This window comes from Lonchura striata, chromosome 18, assembly GCF_046129695.1.
Source record: "Lonchura striata isolate bLonStr1 chromosome 18, bLonStr1.mat, whole genome shotgun sequence".
Classification (NCBI taxonomy): domain Eukaryota; kingdom Metazoa; phylum Chordata; class Aves; order Passeriformes; family Estrildidae; genus Lonchura; species Lonchura striata.
The window spans coordinates 3,877,886-3,897,477 of NC_134620.1; the positions used below are offsets into that span (position 1 = coordinate 3,877,886).

The 19,592-nt window shown below is 50.4% G+C and overlaps 1 protein-coding gene across 1 annotated transcript in view; it reads right to left on the minus strand.

Annotated features, from left to right (window-relative positions):
* The window catches only part of GGT1 (gamma-glutamyltransferase 1), a 29,758-nt gene extending 18,637 nt beyond the window's left edge, over nucleotides 1-11,121 (minus strand). The window contains exon 1 of the mRNA XM_021549877.2: nucleotides 10,988-11,121. Coding sequence (XP_021405552.1) covers nucleotides 10,988-11,004 — 17 coding nt within the window. The 5' untranslated portion in view covers nucleotides 11,005-11,121. The remainder of the gene's footprint in view (nucleotides 1-10,987) is intronic.
* Nucleotides 11,122-19,592: the final 8,471 nt, after the last annotated feature.

Consider the following 19,592-nt stretch of genomic DNA (forward strand, 5'->3'; position numbering starts at 1 on the left):
ATCATGGCTGAAAAAGCCCTGGAAAAGTCACCAGGGGAGACTTAGAGAAAAGGTACTTTAAGAGTGGAAAACATGCCTAGTGTGCAAGAGGTTGAGTTGACTAAGAGCAGAGACACAAAAGTTGCCTTACAGAGCTGAAAATAAACAAGCAGATGTTTGTCCACAGCCCAAGCACCTCATTCCCCTCCACTGAGAGTTGCTTTCACTGGAACTCACCTGCTGAAATGGAGCCACCCACTAAACCCACATGCTTTCATTTTAGTGACCTCTTTTCCCATAATCACCCACAGGTGCACACTTTTCCCTGGGACAAAGGTAAGCAAGTGGAAGATAACTGGTAAACTGGGAGGTTTATTAACCCTTTCTTGGCAGCCACACTGGTTAACCAGTTCTGGTTATAACCTTCTAGCCCCAGAGGCAGCTGCAGCAGCACTGCTGGGACAGTGCTGTGTGAACTACTGGGGCTCCTCAGTGCTTGGAAGTCATTGGTTGCTGTTGCAGAAGAAGCCCTTCTGCTTCTCCCTTCCAGAAAAGGGTGGCTGTCCTCTGTCCAAAGTTCTGCCTTCTTTTCTCATTTTTCCTCAATCTTATCTCTCTGCTATCTCAACTCAATCTTACTCATTAATTTTATGTCAAGCTCTGCAGTTTCCAAAACCTACATCAATCTGTACCATTTATCTAGCAGCTTTATAAAGTCCTTTAATCTTTGCAAAGCCTTTCTGCCAGGCCACCAAAGGCACTGTGTTCTTGCAGCTGACAGAACTGCCTTTCCCCCAGCAGCCAGCAATGAGCTCAGCAACACAGTCCCACACAGCTTCCCCTCAGTCTCACCATCCCTAAATAGAAGGGGAGAGGGGAAAGAAGAAAACCTAAACTGGTGAAGGGAAAAAGAGAGAAAGTGGGAATGAAGTGGGACAAAATAAATGAATGAAGATAGGAGGACAAAAAAGGTGAAAGAACAGGAAAAGGGGAAAAAAAAAATTAATTATGCCCTCTCTCTCAAGGCTAGAGGTTTTTCCCAGTCTCACCTGACTGCTGCATTTGGACCAGTCCTGCACATGCACATTGAAAGATCACAGATGAAGTTTGGACTTTCTTGTTGCTCTGCAGAAGGGTTTATATAATTTTTATGTAAGGTTTACGTAATGTTATACCTGCCATAGCAGATAATGTGTATTTTATAGACTGTGGAGCATCTGGATGGGTGGGTGAGGCCACCAAAACCCCTGGATTCCAGTTATAATAAATGAACTCACGACTGAATTCACTGAAGAGGCTTCAGAGACTTCAGCTGAAGTTGGAAAAATGCTGTCTCCAACTGAAAAAACCTTGTAGCTACCTGCTTAAATTCACCTGTTTTTGCTAAACCAAGACTCTACAGGTAAGTGAATACCTTAATGACCATAGAGCTAGTTTGAATGGCTTTGCCTCTCCTGAGCTCACTCCTGTTTGTTGTGAACACCTGGATCAGGAAATGCAGCCCAGGGCTGGGACCTCGAGAGAAAAAGCCCTGGTCCTGGAGAGCCCCCCTGGGACATGTCAGAGGGGATCCAGCCAAGAGCAGGAGCAGCTCTTTGTTTTCTAAACACACATAAGAGAGGGCCATTCTTTTTGTTCTGCTAATGAGAGGAGAGTCTCCCAGGTGCTGTTCTGGTCCTTCATGTATCTAAATATTCATTTGCCTGGGCAGAATCTGCTTATTTTCATACAGATGCAGTTGCCCTTGATAGTTCTTTGCAACAGAATTTTTTTTTATTACAAAGAATTAAATGTGGACTGCTTGATTTATTTCAGAGTATTTCTTCCTCCTTCACAGACCAGTTACCACCTACACAAAGGATCCCCTGACCTGTGCTCTGCTGAGTGCTCTGCCTGCTCTGCACCAGGAGCTCTGTTCTCTCCCACAGCATTGCCCTTCTACCCTGCTTCTGGATCACACCCTCAGCATCATCCCACTGTTCCTGCTGCTTTTCTGGTTCTGCACCTGCCTCCTGGTCTTTCCCCTAGGTACCAGGTGAGAAACCTGCCAGTGCTTGACCTCCCACACCAACAGAGCTTACATTTTTCAGGAAGCACAGAATGACATGGAAAGAAGAGGGATCCAAGATCTATGGATTTCAGCTACTTCTTCGACCTTGATTCCTCTGATGAGCACCACCTGCTAGAGGGACATTGACTGAAGTAAGAACTCATCTTCAGGACCCCATGAAATCTGCCTTCCCATGTTTGTGTAGCTCTGACCTCTCTGGTCATTTAGGGAGCCTTTCCTGTGTCAGCCTGCCAAACCAGCACTTCTCTTATCAGCAATCCTTGTCACTTATGCTACCTGCAAAAACCAGGGTCAAACTGACACTCAGGCCAATGACCCTGCACCAACCTTTCCATAGACCTTTATAACCCAAAAAGGAGCAGATACCAACATCAGCTTGGGTGGCACATAGTACCTTCAAAGGGCTGGATGGACCATGCAGAGGTGAAATGTCTTCCCCAGTGATGGGATTGAGATCCCAGCTCACTAGACTGCCAGGTCTTTGCTCTTATCTCAGCCTGTAATTCTTCCTGAAGCCATCAGTCCATGTGCTGCTGACCCTGCCAAGCCACAGCAGCTCCCCTAAAGGATGCCTCAGCAGCAGTTCAGGCTGCCTGGACACAGACCCTGCTGCCTGTGCCAACTGAGCCAATCCTAAGGCAACACGGTAGAACAAGTCCTGTCCATCCTTGCAAAAGAGAAACACTTGCTCTTGAAACCTAAGCCTGAAGGTTTGTGAAACAAAGGTACCCTTTAATGAAATAGGATTAATGAGCTGGAAAGGTACACAATAAAGGGAAAGAAACAACTCCTCTATTTCACACCCCAATCCAACCAATATGGAGACAACAAGATAAAATCAGCTGTTTACTCACTACTTTAAAAACTCTTTTCTCCCTGGATGCAGTTCACCTTCAGCCAGTGACACCAAAAGAAGGCACTTCTGCCTGCTTCTCTTGCCCCTTACTCCTCAAGAGTTCCCAGAAGCAGGACTCCAAGAACAGGACTGGTCACACAGAGCTGAGTGGCAGCAAGGCTTCATATATGGGAGTGGTCAGGAGGGGAGGGTGATGTAATGAAGCCCTATCTTTGAGCAGTAAAGGCATGCCACCCTTCCCCCTCCCTGTCCCTGAAGAATTGCAGGCTCACAGGGCAAGATGAGAACAGAGTGGTCCAGTGCTTTCCGTGCTGCACTTTCTCACGGCAAAGGGAACAGTGTAGAGGGTGGGGAGCAAAGATCAGAGTTGAATGGAGACAATACTTTGATGTTAGGTAGTCCCAAGAGTGAATCTGTACTGGCAGAGTTGTTTCTTTTCTTCATGCATCAAACAATTCTCTGCCAAGTTGCTGGATTTCCCTGGCACAAGTTCTGACACGGAGGACACTCTCTGCATTAGAGCACTGGTGACCCCATACCCATCCTGACAGAGAAAATCCCATTCCTACACTCTTCCAAGCTGGCTGATGCTAGAGCACTGCCCAGCTCCATGGCCATAGGGGCTGAGAGCTCTGTAGAGGAGAAAAAATATGCATCCCATAAATGGTAGTCTTGGACACTGACCTGGGAAGCACTTGAGAGGCACATCCTGCCCTTCTCCATCAGAGGAAATCTTGAACCCTGTGAATGGAGAGGAAATCTCTCAAGGATGTACCACTGCTGTCCAAAGGGAAAAGAATTAATTTTTGACTTCCTTCATTTCAGTTTTGTTGATCACTCACTGAAGGGCTTGTTTGACCATGAAAAGCCACATCAGGCATTAGGAAGAGGTTTGTGCAATTCAAAGGTTATAAACAATCAGTTGGGGTAGGTCTGGGATCGCTGTATAAAGGGACAGTCCAGGTCTAACAAGAAGTTTCTGCGTGCTCTCACATGAGGCAATTGGAAAAGGCAGGAGCCAGTCCAGGCTTTCACAAAGTGGGATTCACAGAATTACTGTGAGTTCCTGTCCTCTACCAGGAACTCCACCAAGATCCACAGGATCACGCAACAGCAGCCAAACAAATACCACCAGCTCCAAGAACCAAAACCTCATACTGACAGGAACCTCCATGGGTAATTCCCAGATTTGGGTGGGGATGGGAGATCTGGGAATTACTCCTGCAAGAAGGGCTGCTTGTGCAATGCATAGTGAACTGAACTGGAGAACAACAGTGCCTTTACCCATTCACAGGTTCCTTTTCTAGCCAGAGATGTCCCCTGTCCACACAACACTGTGCCATCTCAGGTAAAAGAGCTATTTACAAAACTGCAAGGAGCATTCCTTGGCACATCACAATCTGGGTCTCTCTTACCCTGAGGAATGAGTCTGCTTTGATAGTGTCAAGGGATCTCAAAGCAGATACACAACTGAGAACCCCTTTTAACTGCTAGGAATGCTGCCTAATAGATTTTTTCAGATCAGCTTTCTCTTACAGATATAAGATTTGCTCTACTATATTTGCAATCTCCTGCAAATTACAGAATCTCTATAAACTACTCCCTCTTGTTCTGCTGTTTTGGGGAGGCCCTGGCTTTGAAGCTATTGGGAATGAAACAGAAACAATTAACATTGAGGTGTTCTGTTGTGTTCATCCAATCAAGAACCTGACCCAACAGGTACTTTTCAGTACAACCACAACTGCAGCAGACCCTGTCCATCCCAAGGGAAGTTCCCCACTTGCTCAAGTTGCAGCATGTTTTTTACAGCATTGTTTGGAGACAACCTAAACATGCTGGGTGGGTGACAAACTAAACTCTAACCAAAGTGTAAACACAAAGAGGAAGAACAGAATAATAATAGGTCCCTGCCCCTATTTTTCCACTGATACTCATGGTAAGAGACAGAGACACAGGGGAGACTGTGCAAAGCTGCCTACCAAATATGAACCTCCAGTACTTGCTGCACCTACAAGAAGATCTCCAAACTCCATAACCTGCCTAGACTTCTGAATTCTTATCATCATCACCACAAAAAAAAAAAAAAAAAAAAAATCACTGCTTAACAGCATCTTAAAGCTACTATCATGGCCAGGGAGCCTTACAGGCCCACATGATAAAAGCATTCATATCCCCACTTCAGAGACAGGACAGCAGAGACAATCCTGCCCAGGGCTTCAGAGCAGGTCAGTGCCTGGGCTGGAATAAAGAATCTTTCCCCAGATTCCTTAACCATGTTCCTAGACATCACCTTTCTTCCCTGTCACATGCTTGATTTATACAGTAAATCCAGAGGCAGCTGGAAGGGACAGCAGAGGCTGACAGGGATCTCCTGCACTGTGCCTAGAGCTCCATGGGATGTTGTGCTGCGTGTTCCTCATGGCTTTGGTCTCTCCTCCACTGTAAACAGGAAATTCATAAAACGTGAAGGTAGCACCTCCATCTCCTTGGGAAAAATGACAGCAGATTAGATTGCAACAGAGGTGCTAGGGGGAAGTTCAAAGTGTCTGCCACTTAATGGAAAACTTGCAGATTATTACAGAAAGCTGTTGGGTAACTAATCACCGTTAAAGTCTAACCTAAGCGAGAGGGCTCTCAAACCAGAAGAACACAGACTTTCCCAGCAAGAGCCAAGGTCCACTTTCCATTCTGCTGAAGAATCAGTAGGACTTGGAGATGAGAGGCTCAGAAGCTATTCCTGGACATGAATGAACACTGACCCAAACTTTGCCTCCTGAGAGCTGTGCTTCTCAGGAAGCCCCACAACTTCTTGTTCCTTTCTCAGCAGTTTCTGCTGAAGGATCAGCTCTACTGCTCTTGGAGCAACAAATGAAACCTCTCAGCATCAAATTCAGCGTGTCCTGGTAAGCCAGAATCTGCCCTGGGTTACCTTAGTGTGGCAAGATTTCAATGGGGCCACAAGGGAGGGTCAGGGTAGAGCCTCTCAGAGAGGGATGGGCACAGCAGCTGTGCAGCCATCCCCAAATCTGTTCTCCCCCCCTTGTCAACCTGCTCCCAGCCCTGGGGGTGCCTTCTGCCAGCACTGCAGGGCCACTGGGCTCACAGAGTGGTGGGAATCAACCCAGCCAAGAGCCACTGATGGCTGTTAGGTGCTGAGGGAAGAAATCCCATTGAGTCCCTGAGAAAGCTGTGGATGAAGCTCTAATTTGCACTGAGTGGGCAGGGACTATGTCCATTCTGGCTACTGCCAGGCTTCAGAGGGCAAAACTATCTTGGGGATGAACACCCAGAAGCAAGAGTTTCATGAGCCTTTACATTTGGGATCCCTTTCCCTGCTGTGGGCAGGTGAGGAGGGTGCTCAGCAGACATACAAATAGCTCATATAGCAGTACACAGGAAAGGTGCTCACCATGCAAGATAGCTCACACCCCAAATGAGAATCTGGATGTACAGCTCTTTTATTCCAGTGCTTCTCAGCACTTCATACTCTCTGGGTTTGCTCCCCAGAACAACAGCCTTAGGAAAGAAATGATTTTTTCTTTCTAAAGAAGTCACTCACTGCAGATCCAATACTGTCCTAGTGCTTCAGGCTCACATTTAGCCCAGCTAAGGCTTGGGCAATACAGTTGATGTCTGTGTGGCCATCTGCAACCCACCAGTTTTGACCTCCTAAGGTCAAAAAAGAGAAACACACAGCACAGCTCAGTCTTGGTGCACACCACGAGCCATAGCCCACGTGTGGGGTGGGCACCACTGCACAGTGGGACAGGCTCCTCTCACAGCCCCCCACAGCAAAGCAGCTGAGTTCAGCTTCCACCAGCCCAAGGCCATACACTGAAACCACTGGGTGACTCTGTGCTGTCCAGTCACAAAGTTCCTACAAAAGAAGACTCCAGAGACAGGAGCCTGTCTTGACTGGCCTCTGCACCTGAATGAAGAAATCTGGCAGGTTTGGTGCTTGCAGCATCTCCTTCTCTGGGCAGAGCATGACACAGGACTGAGGGAAGGACAGGTGCTCAAACACCAACAGTTCTCCTGTCCTGAGAGATGCCTCATGCTCCCAGGAGAACAGGACTCACACCTCAAGTACAGATCAGAGAAGAGTCCCTGCCTGGTTCATCTCCTGCCTGTTCCAGTCTTCTTCAGGGCTTGTTTGTTTAGGTGCTGCAAAGGCCACCAGAAAATGGCCATTTACTCATGAGAGATCAAAATGCAAACCTCTGCCTCAAAGCACTTGGAACCTCTGTTGGAAAGTGTGAGGGGGCCAGCTGGGCAGGAGGCAGAGCCTGTACCAGCACAGCTCTGGGAACACACACCTGGCTCTGGGAGGAGCACACAAGCTGCAGGGGCTGGACACACAGCCCTGCACAGGGGCTCAGCCCCAGCAGCTCTCCCCCTCCCACACACAGGGGCTGCCCAGCCTCTCTGGGCTGCCGTGGTGCCTTCCCCTCTGCTGAGCCCACAGCTGCTCCCATTTCCTCTGCCAGTGGGACCCACAGATGCCTTTGCCACGTTTGCACCTGATCTCTGGGGAAGGCTTGGTTTGTTTGCCCAACGTGCCAGGGCTGCAATTAGCTGGCAGAGTGGGCCAGTCACGCCTGCATGGCAGAGCACAAAGCTCCTTAAAGCCCCTTCTATCCACCTGAGCCCCTCGAGCCCCTCACCTTCCCAGGGAGAAATGGCAATGCATGGGATACCCCAGGCAATGCACTCCCAAAGACCAGAGTGTCTCCCACAGGTCGAGAGCAGGGGTACTGCAAACACAGACACCTCCTAAACTTGCAGAGCCACAGCAAACAGTGCCATCAGGCACAAATGGACTTTTGCAGGGGGTAGAGAGGCCTTTCATGGGAAAGGCTCTCACCTTCCCCTGCAGAGAGAGGCAAAAGGGCTTCCCACAGGCTGGAGCAATGGTCCCACTCTCTGATGCTGTGGGTGTGACCATTCCCTGACAGCTGCTGTGTCTCTGTCTCCCACCTTGTCCCCTCACAGCTGCCCCACAGCACTAAGGAAGAGGAACACTGCAGTGAGGTCAGCCTGGTGTGTCACGGGGGTTGGTGGGAAACAGAGCTTGGGGTGTAACAGGGCTGCTTCCCTGTGAGAGCTCCCACAGCCAGAAATGAACCTTGAACTCCAGCAGGGCAGGACAGAATTGTGCAGAGACAGAAGACTAGATAAAAGTGATTATCCTTTTATAGATATGGATTTTTTTAAAGAGAGCAGGAAGGAGCAGGAAAGAGAGGCAGAGTCCAGGGCCTGGTCTGACCGTTCAGATCTGAGGCTACCAGAAAAGCTGGCTGCTCTTGAAAAGGCTTCCTGACTCCCCCCATGCCACTCTGGCCTTTGCCACAGAGATCCCACCAGCCAGGAGCTAATTTGGGCTCCTGGGTGAGGACACAGAAACACAATAGAGACAGGAATGAAAAGCAGTGGGGAGGATGACACCCAGGAGACTTGTTCTTATCAAAAAACAACAGTATATCAAAGGGCATCTGTGAAGACAGGGAAGAGCCTTTTGTAAAAGCCACAATTGAGGCAAATCCTGCAGTTTTTACACTCTCTCAGGAACCCCATGATGAAGACTGTCCCAAAGAGGGACCCCTGTGCCAGGCCAGGCCATGTGCCAGGTACGCTGCACACCAAGCACTCATACACCCACGGCACAGTTGCTGTTTGCCCTGTGCATGTGCTTTTTAATTACAGCTTTTATTTGCAAAGCATCTCTTACAGAAAAGACAAATTGCATTACTCTCAGCTTATTAAAATCACACTCAGATTTTCTCAACTGTTAATTACACTCAGGCAGTAGTGTCAGAGTAATTAAAGCTGGGATGGATGTTTGGGGATACAGCTGTCACACAACCCCTTCCTGTGCCAGGCTCCACTGTGCCCTGCCCAGGCACAGCCCTGCCATGCCATGAGAGAAGATGATGCAGGTGAGGCCAAGCACCTCCTCAGCACAGGGGAGGAAGCCCCCCTGCACCAAACCTCCCCAGTTACAGCTGGGCACCCACCCTGACCCTGCTGCAGGGGCTGGGGGAAGGGATAATGTGGCCTTGGGGTTACAGCACTGAGGTGTGGGGAGTGAAATGGGGTTTTCTCCTGCTTCTGGAGCTAAATGATTGCAATAAATCACACTGCCTTGCCTGTCCAAGCCTCCATTTGCTTTCATGCAAAACAGAGATTTTGGGCTTCCCTGTTAAAATTAAGCAGCTCTGGGACCAAACCACAGAATGGACTCTTGCTGGCACCCAAACACTCGAAAGCCTTTGGCACACAACAGACATGGGAGTGGATTACAGAAAGGAAGGTGTGAAACCCTAGAAACTGAGTTCCAAAGAACTGAGAGAGAGCCATAAAAGAGCTTACAGACCTCTGAGCAGCTGGGAGCCTGTTGGAGAACCAACTGTGCCTCTGCCACGCTTGGTCTTGGCAGAAGGGCACCACAGGTGTGCAAACAGCACAGCAAGCACCTGCCCCGGGCTCAGGCACCTGGAAACAGCTCTCAGGGCACAGGACCAGGTTAGCCTTGGGCAAGTGGGGACTTAACCCCAGCACTGGCTTCCTGCTGCCAAGGGGATGCCGTGGAGAGTATCACCTCCAGGAAGATAGAGTGCTAATTAGGGAAAGCAGATAAAGACTGTATCTCTTTCAAGATGAGTTTCCTTCCCACTGAAATCCTCACAGTTTTAGTGCTCAGCAGGATGCAAACACATCCTTAAATGATTTCCTGGAGCGTAGTTTCAAAGATCAGTCCCTTCAAAAGCAGGAACATGCCAAGATCAATAGCAGACCCAGGAGAGCTCTAAGCATGCCAGCTCCAAAACCACCAGGTTTTCACTATAGCCAGTTATCTATCAGGTGCTAAGGGGCACTGCTACCTTTTTGTATTTGAAAAGGCTCCCAAGACTTCCTAATCAGCCTTACTTAAGTACCAAGGAAAAAAAAAATCAGTAGGAAGTCTTACATTTGAGAAGCAGCATGATGTGCCTGTGCAATATATCCTGGAGAGGCAAACCCACAGACAGAGCTCACAGATACTGGATGTGATCCCAAGAACAAGGATATACACATCTGCTCTTGAGTAGTTTTACTACTAGCTCCCTAAAGTCACTAACAGGATGTCCTGGGAAGCAGCTATCAAGTGATCATTTTTAATCCAAGAGAAGTTACAAGAGAAGAATGAATGATCAAAACTACACATGGAAAAAGCTGAGTGGGGCGTCCTATGGATGCCAGAGGCAGCATGTTCAACATACTTACTTGTGACCCAGTAATGAAATAGTAAAGATAATATATGGAGCTAGCAACAGTTGTGGAAAACTTCAAAATTTGAAAACATCTGCGAAGCAGGGCAAATAATAGCTGATGAAATTCAATACAGAGAAATATGTAATGCCAGACTGTGATAAACCAATATGAAGGATAGATATATAGTGATGGGTTTGAGTTAGAAGATCCTTACGCCACCATTAAATCTCTTACAAAGATTTGGGGGAAAAATGCAGCAAGAAGGAAGCAAGAATTTGTAAGCTCCTGATTCATTGGCTCTTACTTAAAGCTTATAAATAAAACTGGGTCTGTAAAGAGGAAAAGTATTCCTTTGAAAAGGATAAAGAGGACAGAGGCAGAGTTAAGAATCAAAGCTGGCAAATCAAGCTATAGCCATGGAAACTTTTGAAAAAAAAAAAAAAAACAACTTAGTATGAGGAACTTACCTAAGAAATGATATAACAAAGATTATGCCAAACACACTGAAAAATAAAGTGTTTTCAGACTCGGGTGTTCACTCAAGTACAGCTAACTGCAGCTCCCTTGGAATAGCATTGAAATCTATCCAAATAGGAGAATTCCAGTCAGAGGTCATTGTTTTCATCCCTTAAAACACGTGTGCAGCATTAGAGCACGCCACAGGAGCACAACGCCTGAAAAGCAGAGGCAGGATTCCCGAGAGCTTCAAGCCTTCCTGTCCCTACCTGGAGCCCGTGGCAGGAGGCAGCGCCCAGCTCCTCTCACCTGCAGCCTGCGAGCAGAGCCGCTCCCTCCGTCCGCCCCAGCCTCGCTGCGCGCCGCGGTCCTACCTGGAGCTAAGCGGCATTTTCCACGCTGCGGCATCTCAGGGCTCCCGGCAGCACATCCCTGCCCGGCCCGGGGAGAGGAGAGCTGTTCTCCGGGGCAGGCGGGCCGTTCCCCTGTGGGTGAGAGGCTGGGTCAGTCCCGGTGCTGGCGCTGGGCACTAGATGGCACAGCCGGGAGCAGCCGGGCTGGGCGGGCCGCGCCGGGGCCGCGCTCGCCCGCGGGGCTGCGCCGCGGGGAACGCGCCGCCAGCAGCACCGGCCCACGCGGGCATCCCTCCGCGGGTGTCCCCGCTGCCGCGGGCCTGCTGCACCCCCTCACGGCCCGTCCTGTCCGGCCAAAGCGCCGCCCGGGCTGCAGGGAAGCCGGAGAGCCCAGCAGGGGCTGTGGCACCCTTGCCCCTGCCTCTGCTACTCCTCACCAAGCTCATGGGCTGTGGCACCCGTGCCTCCTGCATCTGCTACTCCTCACCAAGCTCATGGGCTGTGGCACCCATGCCTCCTGCATCTGCTACTCCTCACCAAGCTCATGGGCTGTGGCACCCGTGCCCCTGCCTCCTGCATCTGCTACTCCTCACCAAGCTCAGGGGCTGTGGCACCCTTGCCCCTGCCTCTGCTACTCCTTACCAAGCTCATGGGCTGTGGCACCCGTGCCCCTGCCTCTGCTACTCCTCACCAAGCTCAGGGGCTGTGGCACCCGTGCCCCTGCCTCCTCCTGCCTCTGCTACTCCTCACCAAGCTCAGGGGCTGTGGCACCCGTGCCCCTGCCTCTGCTACTCCTCACCAAGCTCAGGGGCTGTGGCACCCGTGCCCCTGCATCTGCTACTCCTCACCAAGCTCAGGGGCTGTGGCACCCGTGCCCCTGCCTCTGCTACTCCTCACCAAGCTCAGGGGCTGTGGCACCCGTGCCCCTGCCTCTGCTACTCCTCACCAAGCTCAGGGGCTGTGGCACCCGTGCCCCTGCCTCTGCTACTCCTCACCAAGCTCAGGGGCTGTGGCACCCGTGCCCCTGCCTCTGCTACTCCTCACCAAGCTCAGGGGCTGTGGCATCCGTGCCCCTGCCTCCTCCTGCATCTGCTACTCCTCACCAAGCTCAGGGGCTGTGGCACCCATGCCCCTGCCTCCTCCTGCATCTGCTACTCCTCACCAAGCTCAGGGGCTGTGGCACCCGTGCCCCTGCCTCTGCATCTGCTACTCCTCACCAAGCTCAGGGGCTGTGGCACCCGTGCCCCTGCCTCTGCTACTCCTCACCAAGCTCAGGGGCTGTGGCACCCGTGCCCCTGCCTCTGCTACTCCTCACCAAGCTCAGGGGCTGTGGCACCCGTGCCCCTGCATCTGCTACTCCTCACCAAGCTCAGGGGCTGTGGCACCCATGCCCCTGCCTCCTGCATCTGCTACTCCTCACCAAGCTCAGGGGCTGTGGCATCCGTGCCCCTGCCTCCTGGATCTGCTACTCCTCACCAAGCTCAGGCTCACTGAATAGACCAGGTTCACAGAGCAGCCCTGTATTCGGCTCTAACCGCGTCAAAAGGAGGGCAGAAATCCTCCCTGGGAGGGCCTGACCTGTTTCACTGTGAGGCTGCACCTTGGTCATCAGCCTCCAGGACAGTAAGTAGCAGCTGATCCCCGGAGTGTGGAGAGAGACAGCCAGGGCCAGGGACCCCATCAGTGGTCCCTCTGGGTTCAGGCCAGTCCTGGGGAGTGGCACCCAGCACCTTTCCTTCGTCCTGTGGGATGATGGTGCAAAGGAGGGAAGCACTTAGTCACTGCTCTTAAAGCGTTTGTCACAAGGTAGCTCCTCTAAAGCAGCTCATGCTTCCTCCTGGTTTTCTTCCTTTTCAGCACTGCTGCCTGCAATCACTGAGGTAGGACCTGCACCCCAGAGCCTTCCCAACTTCATCTTCCTCAATTTCTTTAAGGTGTGGATGAAATTCCATCCCAATGAACTGTGTGGACTGATGCGATGAGACAAACATGGGCTAAGGCACACAAAACTGCTGTGGTAAGCACGGGAAAAGCCAAAGCGCTTTCTGTGGCAACAAAAAAAAAAGTATGGGAAGGTAGGAGTTTGTATGTTGGTCTCTGCTGTTCTGACATTAGAAATTCACTTTACTTCAAAGGTTAACACAGTTAATGGCTCTGCTGAAGATCACAGGCTCTGACAGCCTGCCTGGAACGGCTCCATCCGTGGCAGGGCACGAGGGACAGCATGTGCGGGGTGGCACTGAGGCGAGCAGCAAGCTCTGTGCTCAGGGCACAAGTGGCACACATGGGTGTTATCCAAACCAAACCTGAGCCTGGCAAAGCCCAAAAGAGCTTTTGTGCTGAGCAGCTCAGTGATGCCAGGTATTAATGACACAGACAAGTCTCCAAGGAAAAGCCTGTTTGCTTTTCCAGCAGCACTACCCTTTCCTGTCTGTCTGCTCATGGCACTGCCCTGCAGACTGCAGTGGGGCTAGGGATCACCTGGGTCAAACTCCACAGGGGAAATCCCTCAGGGTGTTGTAGGTGAGAGACAAAACCTAATTCAGATGCCTGCACTGTAAAATCCAAGTTCATCCATGGTGTAAACAGGGCAGTAGGTCAGTTTGGCTCAGTGGCTCTTATCTTCAAAATGCTGGAGTGGGTGACCCTGGTGACCTGGGCAAAACCTGAAGAGAGACTCATGTCAGGTCCTGGGGACAGCTCCAGTCCAGTGTCCAGAGGCTGAGAGGTACAGAACAGCCAGAGAAGCCCCTTCCACATTGGGCTCTCACTGACAGGCTTGGAGACCTGCTTCTGATCAGCCACCTAAATCTAAATGCTGGGTCACTGGTGTGTAACAATCTAGCTCTGAAAGGTTGGTGGGAAGAGAAGGAAATGCTCAAAAAAGGCTTTTGTGCCTCAATTCCCACTCTAAGTTCTGCTTCTTCAAACATTCGGGTTTTTTTAAGACAAGAGATGTCTTTTTATCTTTGGATATAAATAAAGAAAAAACAATCAAACTGAAAAGAAATAAAAAGAGTTGGTTGCTTTCCAGGCCTCCCATGAGCTGTAAACACATTTTAAGAAGTGCTGAGGTCTTTGGAGAACATAAAAGTCTTTGTCAGGGAGGCCATCTCCTCATCAGAAGGACATCTAATGTGTCATGTGCTGGCTGGACTCACTTCCCTCTGCCAGAGCCAGAGATGGGGAGCATTGAGCTACCCCTGCAGCACCCCTCCAACCAGCCAGCAGCACTTCCATGCACTGTGTCTGCTCAGGTCAGACTCCACAGCCTGGCCTCCAGTGCCTGGTCCTTATACTCCCCCGAGGGCCTGTGCTTCCTCTCAGTGGTTTAGAACTGCTTGCTAAGATGCTTAGAGCCAGTATAATCTGTGCATTTAGTGGTTTCGAATTCCAAAAGAAGCTTAGCAGCACCAGGTGCTACCTTCAGCCTCTCCTGCAGGGGTTTAAGATGGTTTAATTCTTTTATGAAACCATGACTCCAGCCCATAGCTTTCAGCTAGGGAGCTTCTAAGCCAGGTTTTCCAAAAGCTCTTCAGAAATATTTTTATGAGACACGCATACAAAAAACCCCAGAGGATTCCAGAGGGATGTATTATAAGATCAGACATTTCTGCCTCTTAAAAGCTGGAAGTGCCAGAGCCCCATGGCAAGGTACATTTTAAGTCCTTGCAAGGCTTTCCTCCAATGTTTCTCCTGTCTTAGATCAGCTTCTTAAATGTATGGTAATGCCTGGAGATGTCCCAGGACTGTCCCCTACATGTCCCAACAGCCTTGTGAAAGCATCTGCAGGCAAGAGCCACCTCTGTGCTCCAACAAAGGCAGGTGGCTGAACAGAAAAGCAGCCCCTTGGACCACAGGCTGCCCCTGGAAGTGACACTTGCCAGCATTTGCTTCACTGACTGCATTGCTCTGCTACTTTTTAAACTCTTGCTGCTCCCCTCTATAGGCTGATCAAAAGCACAAGGTGCTACAAAGGGGATCTTGTGCTGCTGCCTTGAAAGGCCTCCTGCTGCTCCCAGTGACTCTCCCCTTCCTTCCTCTGGAGGGCTTCCCGAGGGTCTCATGTGTCTGCCAGGGGAAAGCAGAGGGCTGGGAAGGACAGAAAAGGTGTCTGGAAAGCACACATAGGTCCAGGTGGCAGTGGAGAGGTGCAAAAGGTGGAAGGAAAGAGAGGGGAAGTGTGAGCCTGGGGCAGAATGTGAGAAGAGCCAGAGCCTCCCACCACCTCCCTCCGAAAGCCCCCACAGGGCTGGAAGAGATATCCTACAATGCAGGTGTGTGATCCCCTTCCTGATGGGGACAGGAGGGTCTGGCCAGCCCCACTGCTCCCAGAGCAGGGAGGAACATCTCTGGTGGTGCTTTCAGAGCTGCCTGCCCTGCCTTTCTGCCAGGCACCACAGCCACTGCAGCAGCTCAGAGCAAGGCTGTGAATCCAAACCTCACAGTATCTTCACAGCCCAACTTAACTGAATCAAGATAAAATTAAACTAAATGAAATGGGTGCAGAGCGCTCCCAGAATGGAGGTAACAGAAATCCTCCAGGCATCTCAGTTCCCAAACTAACTCACTGTGAAAGCAGCAGGAGCTCAGAATTCCCCTGTGCTAAGGAGTCAAGGTAATGCCATGCGTCACTGGAGCGGACTGGTGACCTTCCCTGTGCTCACAGCAGTGCTGTCCAATTTCACTGTAACAGCTTGTTAATATTCTTTATGCAGGCAATATACAGCCCAGCAAATCTGCTTTTATGGGCACCGCAAGAATTTGATGAATTTGTCTAATAATAAGAGCAGGCCTGTGTCCATAATTACGTAGCAGAACTCTGTCCTCTTGAAAACCCATCACTGCCTCAGACCCAAAACACCACCAAGGACCTTGTGGGCTGCAAAGAGAGTCACAGCTGCAAGAAGCAAAAGGTCGAAGACCTAATGAATGTTGCATGGGCTATTGCTGCCATTTCTCCATCAAATGCAGAGCCTCAGCAGTGACTGCCTGCATGCAGCTGCTTCCACCAGCACTGAAGCTGCAGGAAGTCCCCAAGACTAGAGCCCAGCCAATGCTGTGTTCATCTTGTATCTCCCCATCTCCATCTACTCTGCAGTTTCAGGGAAGAAATCCCCCTATTGCTTTTCATTTAGAGGATTTCTTCCCCAAAACTGCACTGTCATGGACAGATGGACCTTGTGCAGGTCTGCTGCTTCATTCAGTCAGGAGCTCGCAGGTATTTGGGATATGTAGCTCCCACATGAATAACTCGTGGCCAAACAGCAAGTGCATTTGCCCCTAGATACAATGGAATTAAATCTGGAGCCTGCACTAGCTCTTTGCATGTATGTCTCCAGAGCTTACAGCTCCCTTCCCAGCAGGAGGCTTGGCCTTGAGGGATCTGCCAACAAGCTCAGAGCCACGAGAAATAACAACTTGGGAGCTCAGACAAGCTGGTTTGCAGGCAAACAAAAGCTGAAGCTGTGAAAGTGTGAAGCAGTCAGTGCAGCGTCTGGCAGCACAGCCTCACCTCCGCCTTAATCCTCTTTCCTTTCTTAAACTCTAAATTAATCAATTACACTTCCAGCCCGGCAAAATCAGTCAGAAATGTAACCTTCATCATACACAAGGCAAACATAATTAGGATTGTCATTGGAAGCCAGCTGGACCAGCATACAAATGAGAGCAGCCCCGTGATGGGCAGGATTGGGATTGCGGCCACAGCCCGGCTGTGCCGGGCAGGGCAGCGGCTCCAGCAGGGAGTGCCCGGCACTGGCCTGGCATGGCACGGCACTGGCACTGGTACTGGCACTGGCCTGGCACTGCACAGAGGGCCAGGGGCACATCAGGCAGGGCACACTCCAGGCAGCCCCTCTGGCTGTCCCCAGGCACAGATGGGAGCCCGAACTCCCAGCCCAGCGCTGCGCAGGCTGCAGAACCTGCAGGGATGGATGGACAACATGGAAACCCCTGACCATGACTGCCAGTGTGAATTCATAAATGGGGTGAGCAATGGTTATCCCCCCACCCCAACCTACTAATGGGAAACTGAGTCACGGGGGCCAAGTGACAGCAAGAGCAAGGCAGGAATGTTCAGTGAAAGCATCGGCTCAAGGCTTGAGCACAGTCAAAAAAACCCGATCGAGTGCTGGCAGAAAGAGCAAAATCACAAACCCAGCGTGCTCCCAGGTAGCTCCAGGGTGCAGCTGCAGCCCCGTGGCTGCTGTCCCAGTGAAGTAGAGGCCACAGCAGGGCCAGAGGACTTAGTTAAGGGTGAAATTATTTCTGTACAAATCCAACAGTTCAGCTTGGGAAGCAGAAACCTGAGAGGGGGCACAACAGGGATTTATCTGAGAGTGGCTTAGAGAAAATGAAAGAGGAATGACTGCCTGCTGCCTCTTCCAATATTTAAGCTACAAAAGCATCAAATGAAAACAGTGAATGACAGATTCAGAACAAAGTAAATATTTCTTCACACAGCTGAACAGTGCCATAAGTTGCTGTGGATACCCAAAATTTTCTCAGGCTCAAAAAAGGGTTTAGGAAAAACTTGAAAAGACTATTAAATGCAGAGACCCACATCTCAGGAAATTGCCGAGCTACGGATGGCTGATGGTAAGGAGAGTAGCCAGCAACACACTGACCTACATCCCCCTGTTTTTATCCTCCTTGCTGGACATCCTCTATTAACCACTGCTAATTGAGGATCCCAGGGGGAAGAGACTTGTGGTTTGATCCTGAACAGTGGTTCTTCTGTCCTGATCTGAGCTCTCCTCACTTGCCTGAAAGACAGGGAACAGGGAACATTCCCACTCCTGGGCAATTGGGTGACAAGATGTGCTTATAGCACAGAATTTGAGCAAATAGCGAAAGGATCTCTGCTTTCCATTTTTCCTATTTCTCATGCTAGGAGCAATTTTTGGTAAAATTAACTCAGTCATGCTGCACCCAGCTAGATACAGTTGGCAGCACCATGTACCCTGCATTCAGTTTAGAAACAAGATAGCATCCTTCTGAGAGGTGCTAAAACATCCACAGGGATGGGATTTCCAAGTCTCAAACCCACAGCTTGTGGTCGTTGTGAGAACTCTAGTTCCCACTCTGTTGTACCAAGCAAGCTCATGAGCTGATCTATCTCTATTTAAGTTTATGGGTGCCCTTGACACTGCAGCAGAGATGAAAGAAAGATGGGGACACTTCTGTAGATTGGTATCTCCCAGGTCTTGCATGCTCACCTACTGGCTCACTCTCTCCTAGGGTTGCATTAGGACTGCAGGATGCAGACTCTGACAGAAGAGTCCACTCTTTCCAAGCAAACTCCTGCCTCCCCGCCTTGCTGACCACCTCAGCTATAAAGTACATCCACTCTCAGTCATGTGCCCTTTGGAAGCACACACAGAAAGGGCAGGATTATCTCTCAGTCTGCAGAGAGCTGCCAGCCAGGCATTCTCCTTCAGTGACACCAAGTGGAGCACTGGTGTGTTTCTCATTAGCTCCTATTATCCCTGCTATTGTAGTGCTCCCAGTGTTAAAGCACAGCCGGGAGACAGCTGAACTGCCCTGCAATTGTTTGTTTGTTAAGAGGATTTGCTCTGTGACAGGATATTTCCAAGCCACATGCAGAGGAGGGGTTTCCTGGTACCAGTGCCATCCTCCGAGCCACTTGTGTGCCCTGGTCCTCCCACCGCCTCAGGACAAACCACCTGGTTTCACCCCCACTACGAGTAAACTGCAGATTGTGTTCCCTTCTGACTCTCAGAGATAAGGTGTGAGACAACTGAGCCATACAGAGCCATTGTGCTGATGAGCTGATCCTTTGGTTCCACATCCACTATCGCTGCTGCTCCTTTCGGTGGCACTCAGAGCAGGGCAGGCAGGAGCAGGGATCTGTGCCCAGCAGGGAAAGGCCATCGTGCACCCCTCCTTTGACACCTTTACCCATTGCTCCATCACTTCCTGTCCTTCCCTTTGCTCTCAGTGACAATTCTGCAGCTGGAACACTGCACTCCATATGAGTGATTTTTTCTTGACCCAGCCTCTCTCAAAGCTCTCTGACCAGATCCAGAAGTCCTTACTCAGCATCTACTCCCTCCAAATGGGATTAGCTTGAGTCAGTCTCAGCCATATCTCAAGATCTGTTGATGCTCATTTCCCTTATGCAGGTGCACAGAACAGGGAGGGGACAAATGGGCAGATGGACAGTCAGGACTTTTGTCTGGTCAAGCATTGAGTGAAATTCTCAGAAGGACCTTCAGAATCTGGCCTACCGTGGTTAGAGAGCTGCACAAACATTGACAAAATTAATGTATTAGCCAGGTTGCTTTAGAGTCCAGCCCTTTTTGTCTCTGTCTCTTCAAGCCAGACAGAGGTCACCAGTAGGGTATCTGAAAGAGGCTGCAAAGCATCCACATCCCCATCCCCATTCATGGCTCAGAGGAAGGTTGAGAAGGAAAAGGATCCTTGCAGACTCCGTACCACAAAAAGCCATGGCCATTCCCATTCCCCCAAACTGAGAGCCCAATAGCCACAACAATCTTCCACAGATGCATTGGATGATGCTTGTCCATGGATGCACAAGGCATTGGGAACCCCAGGTTGTTCCTACAGCTGTGTGCCCTCACATTACAGCGACCAGACACCT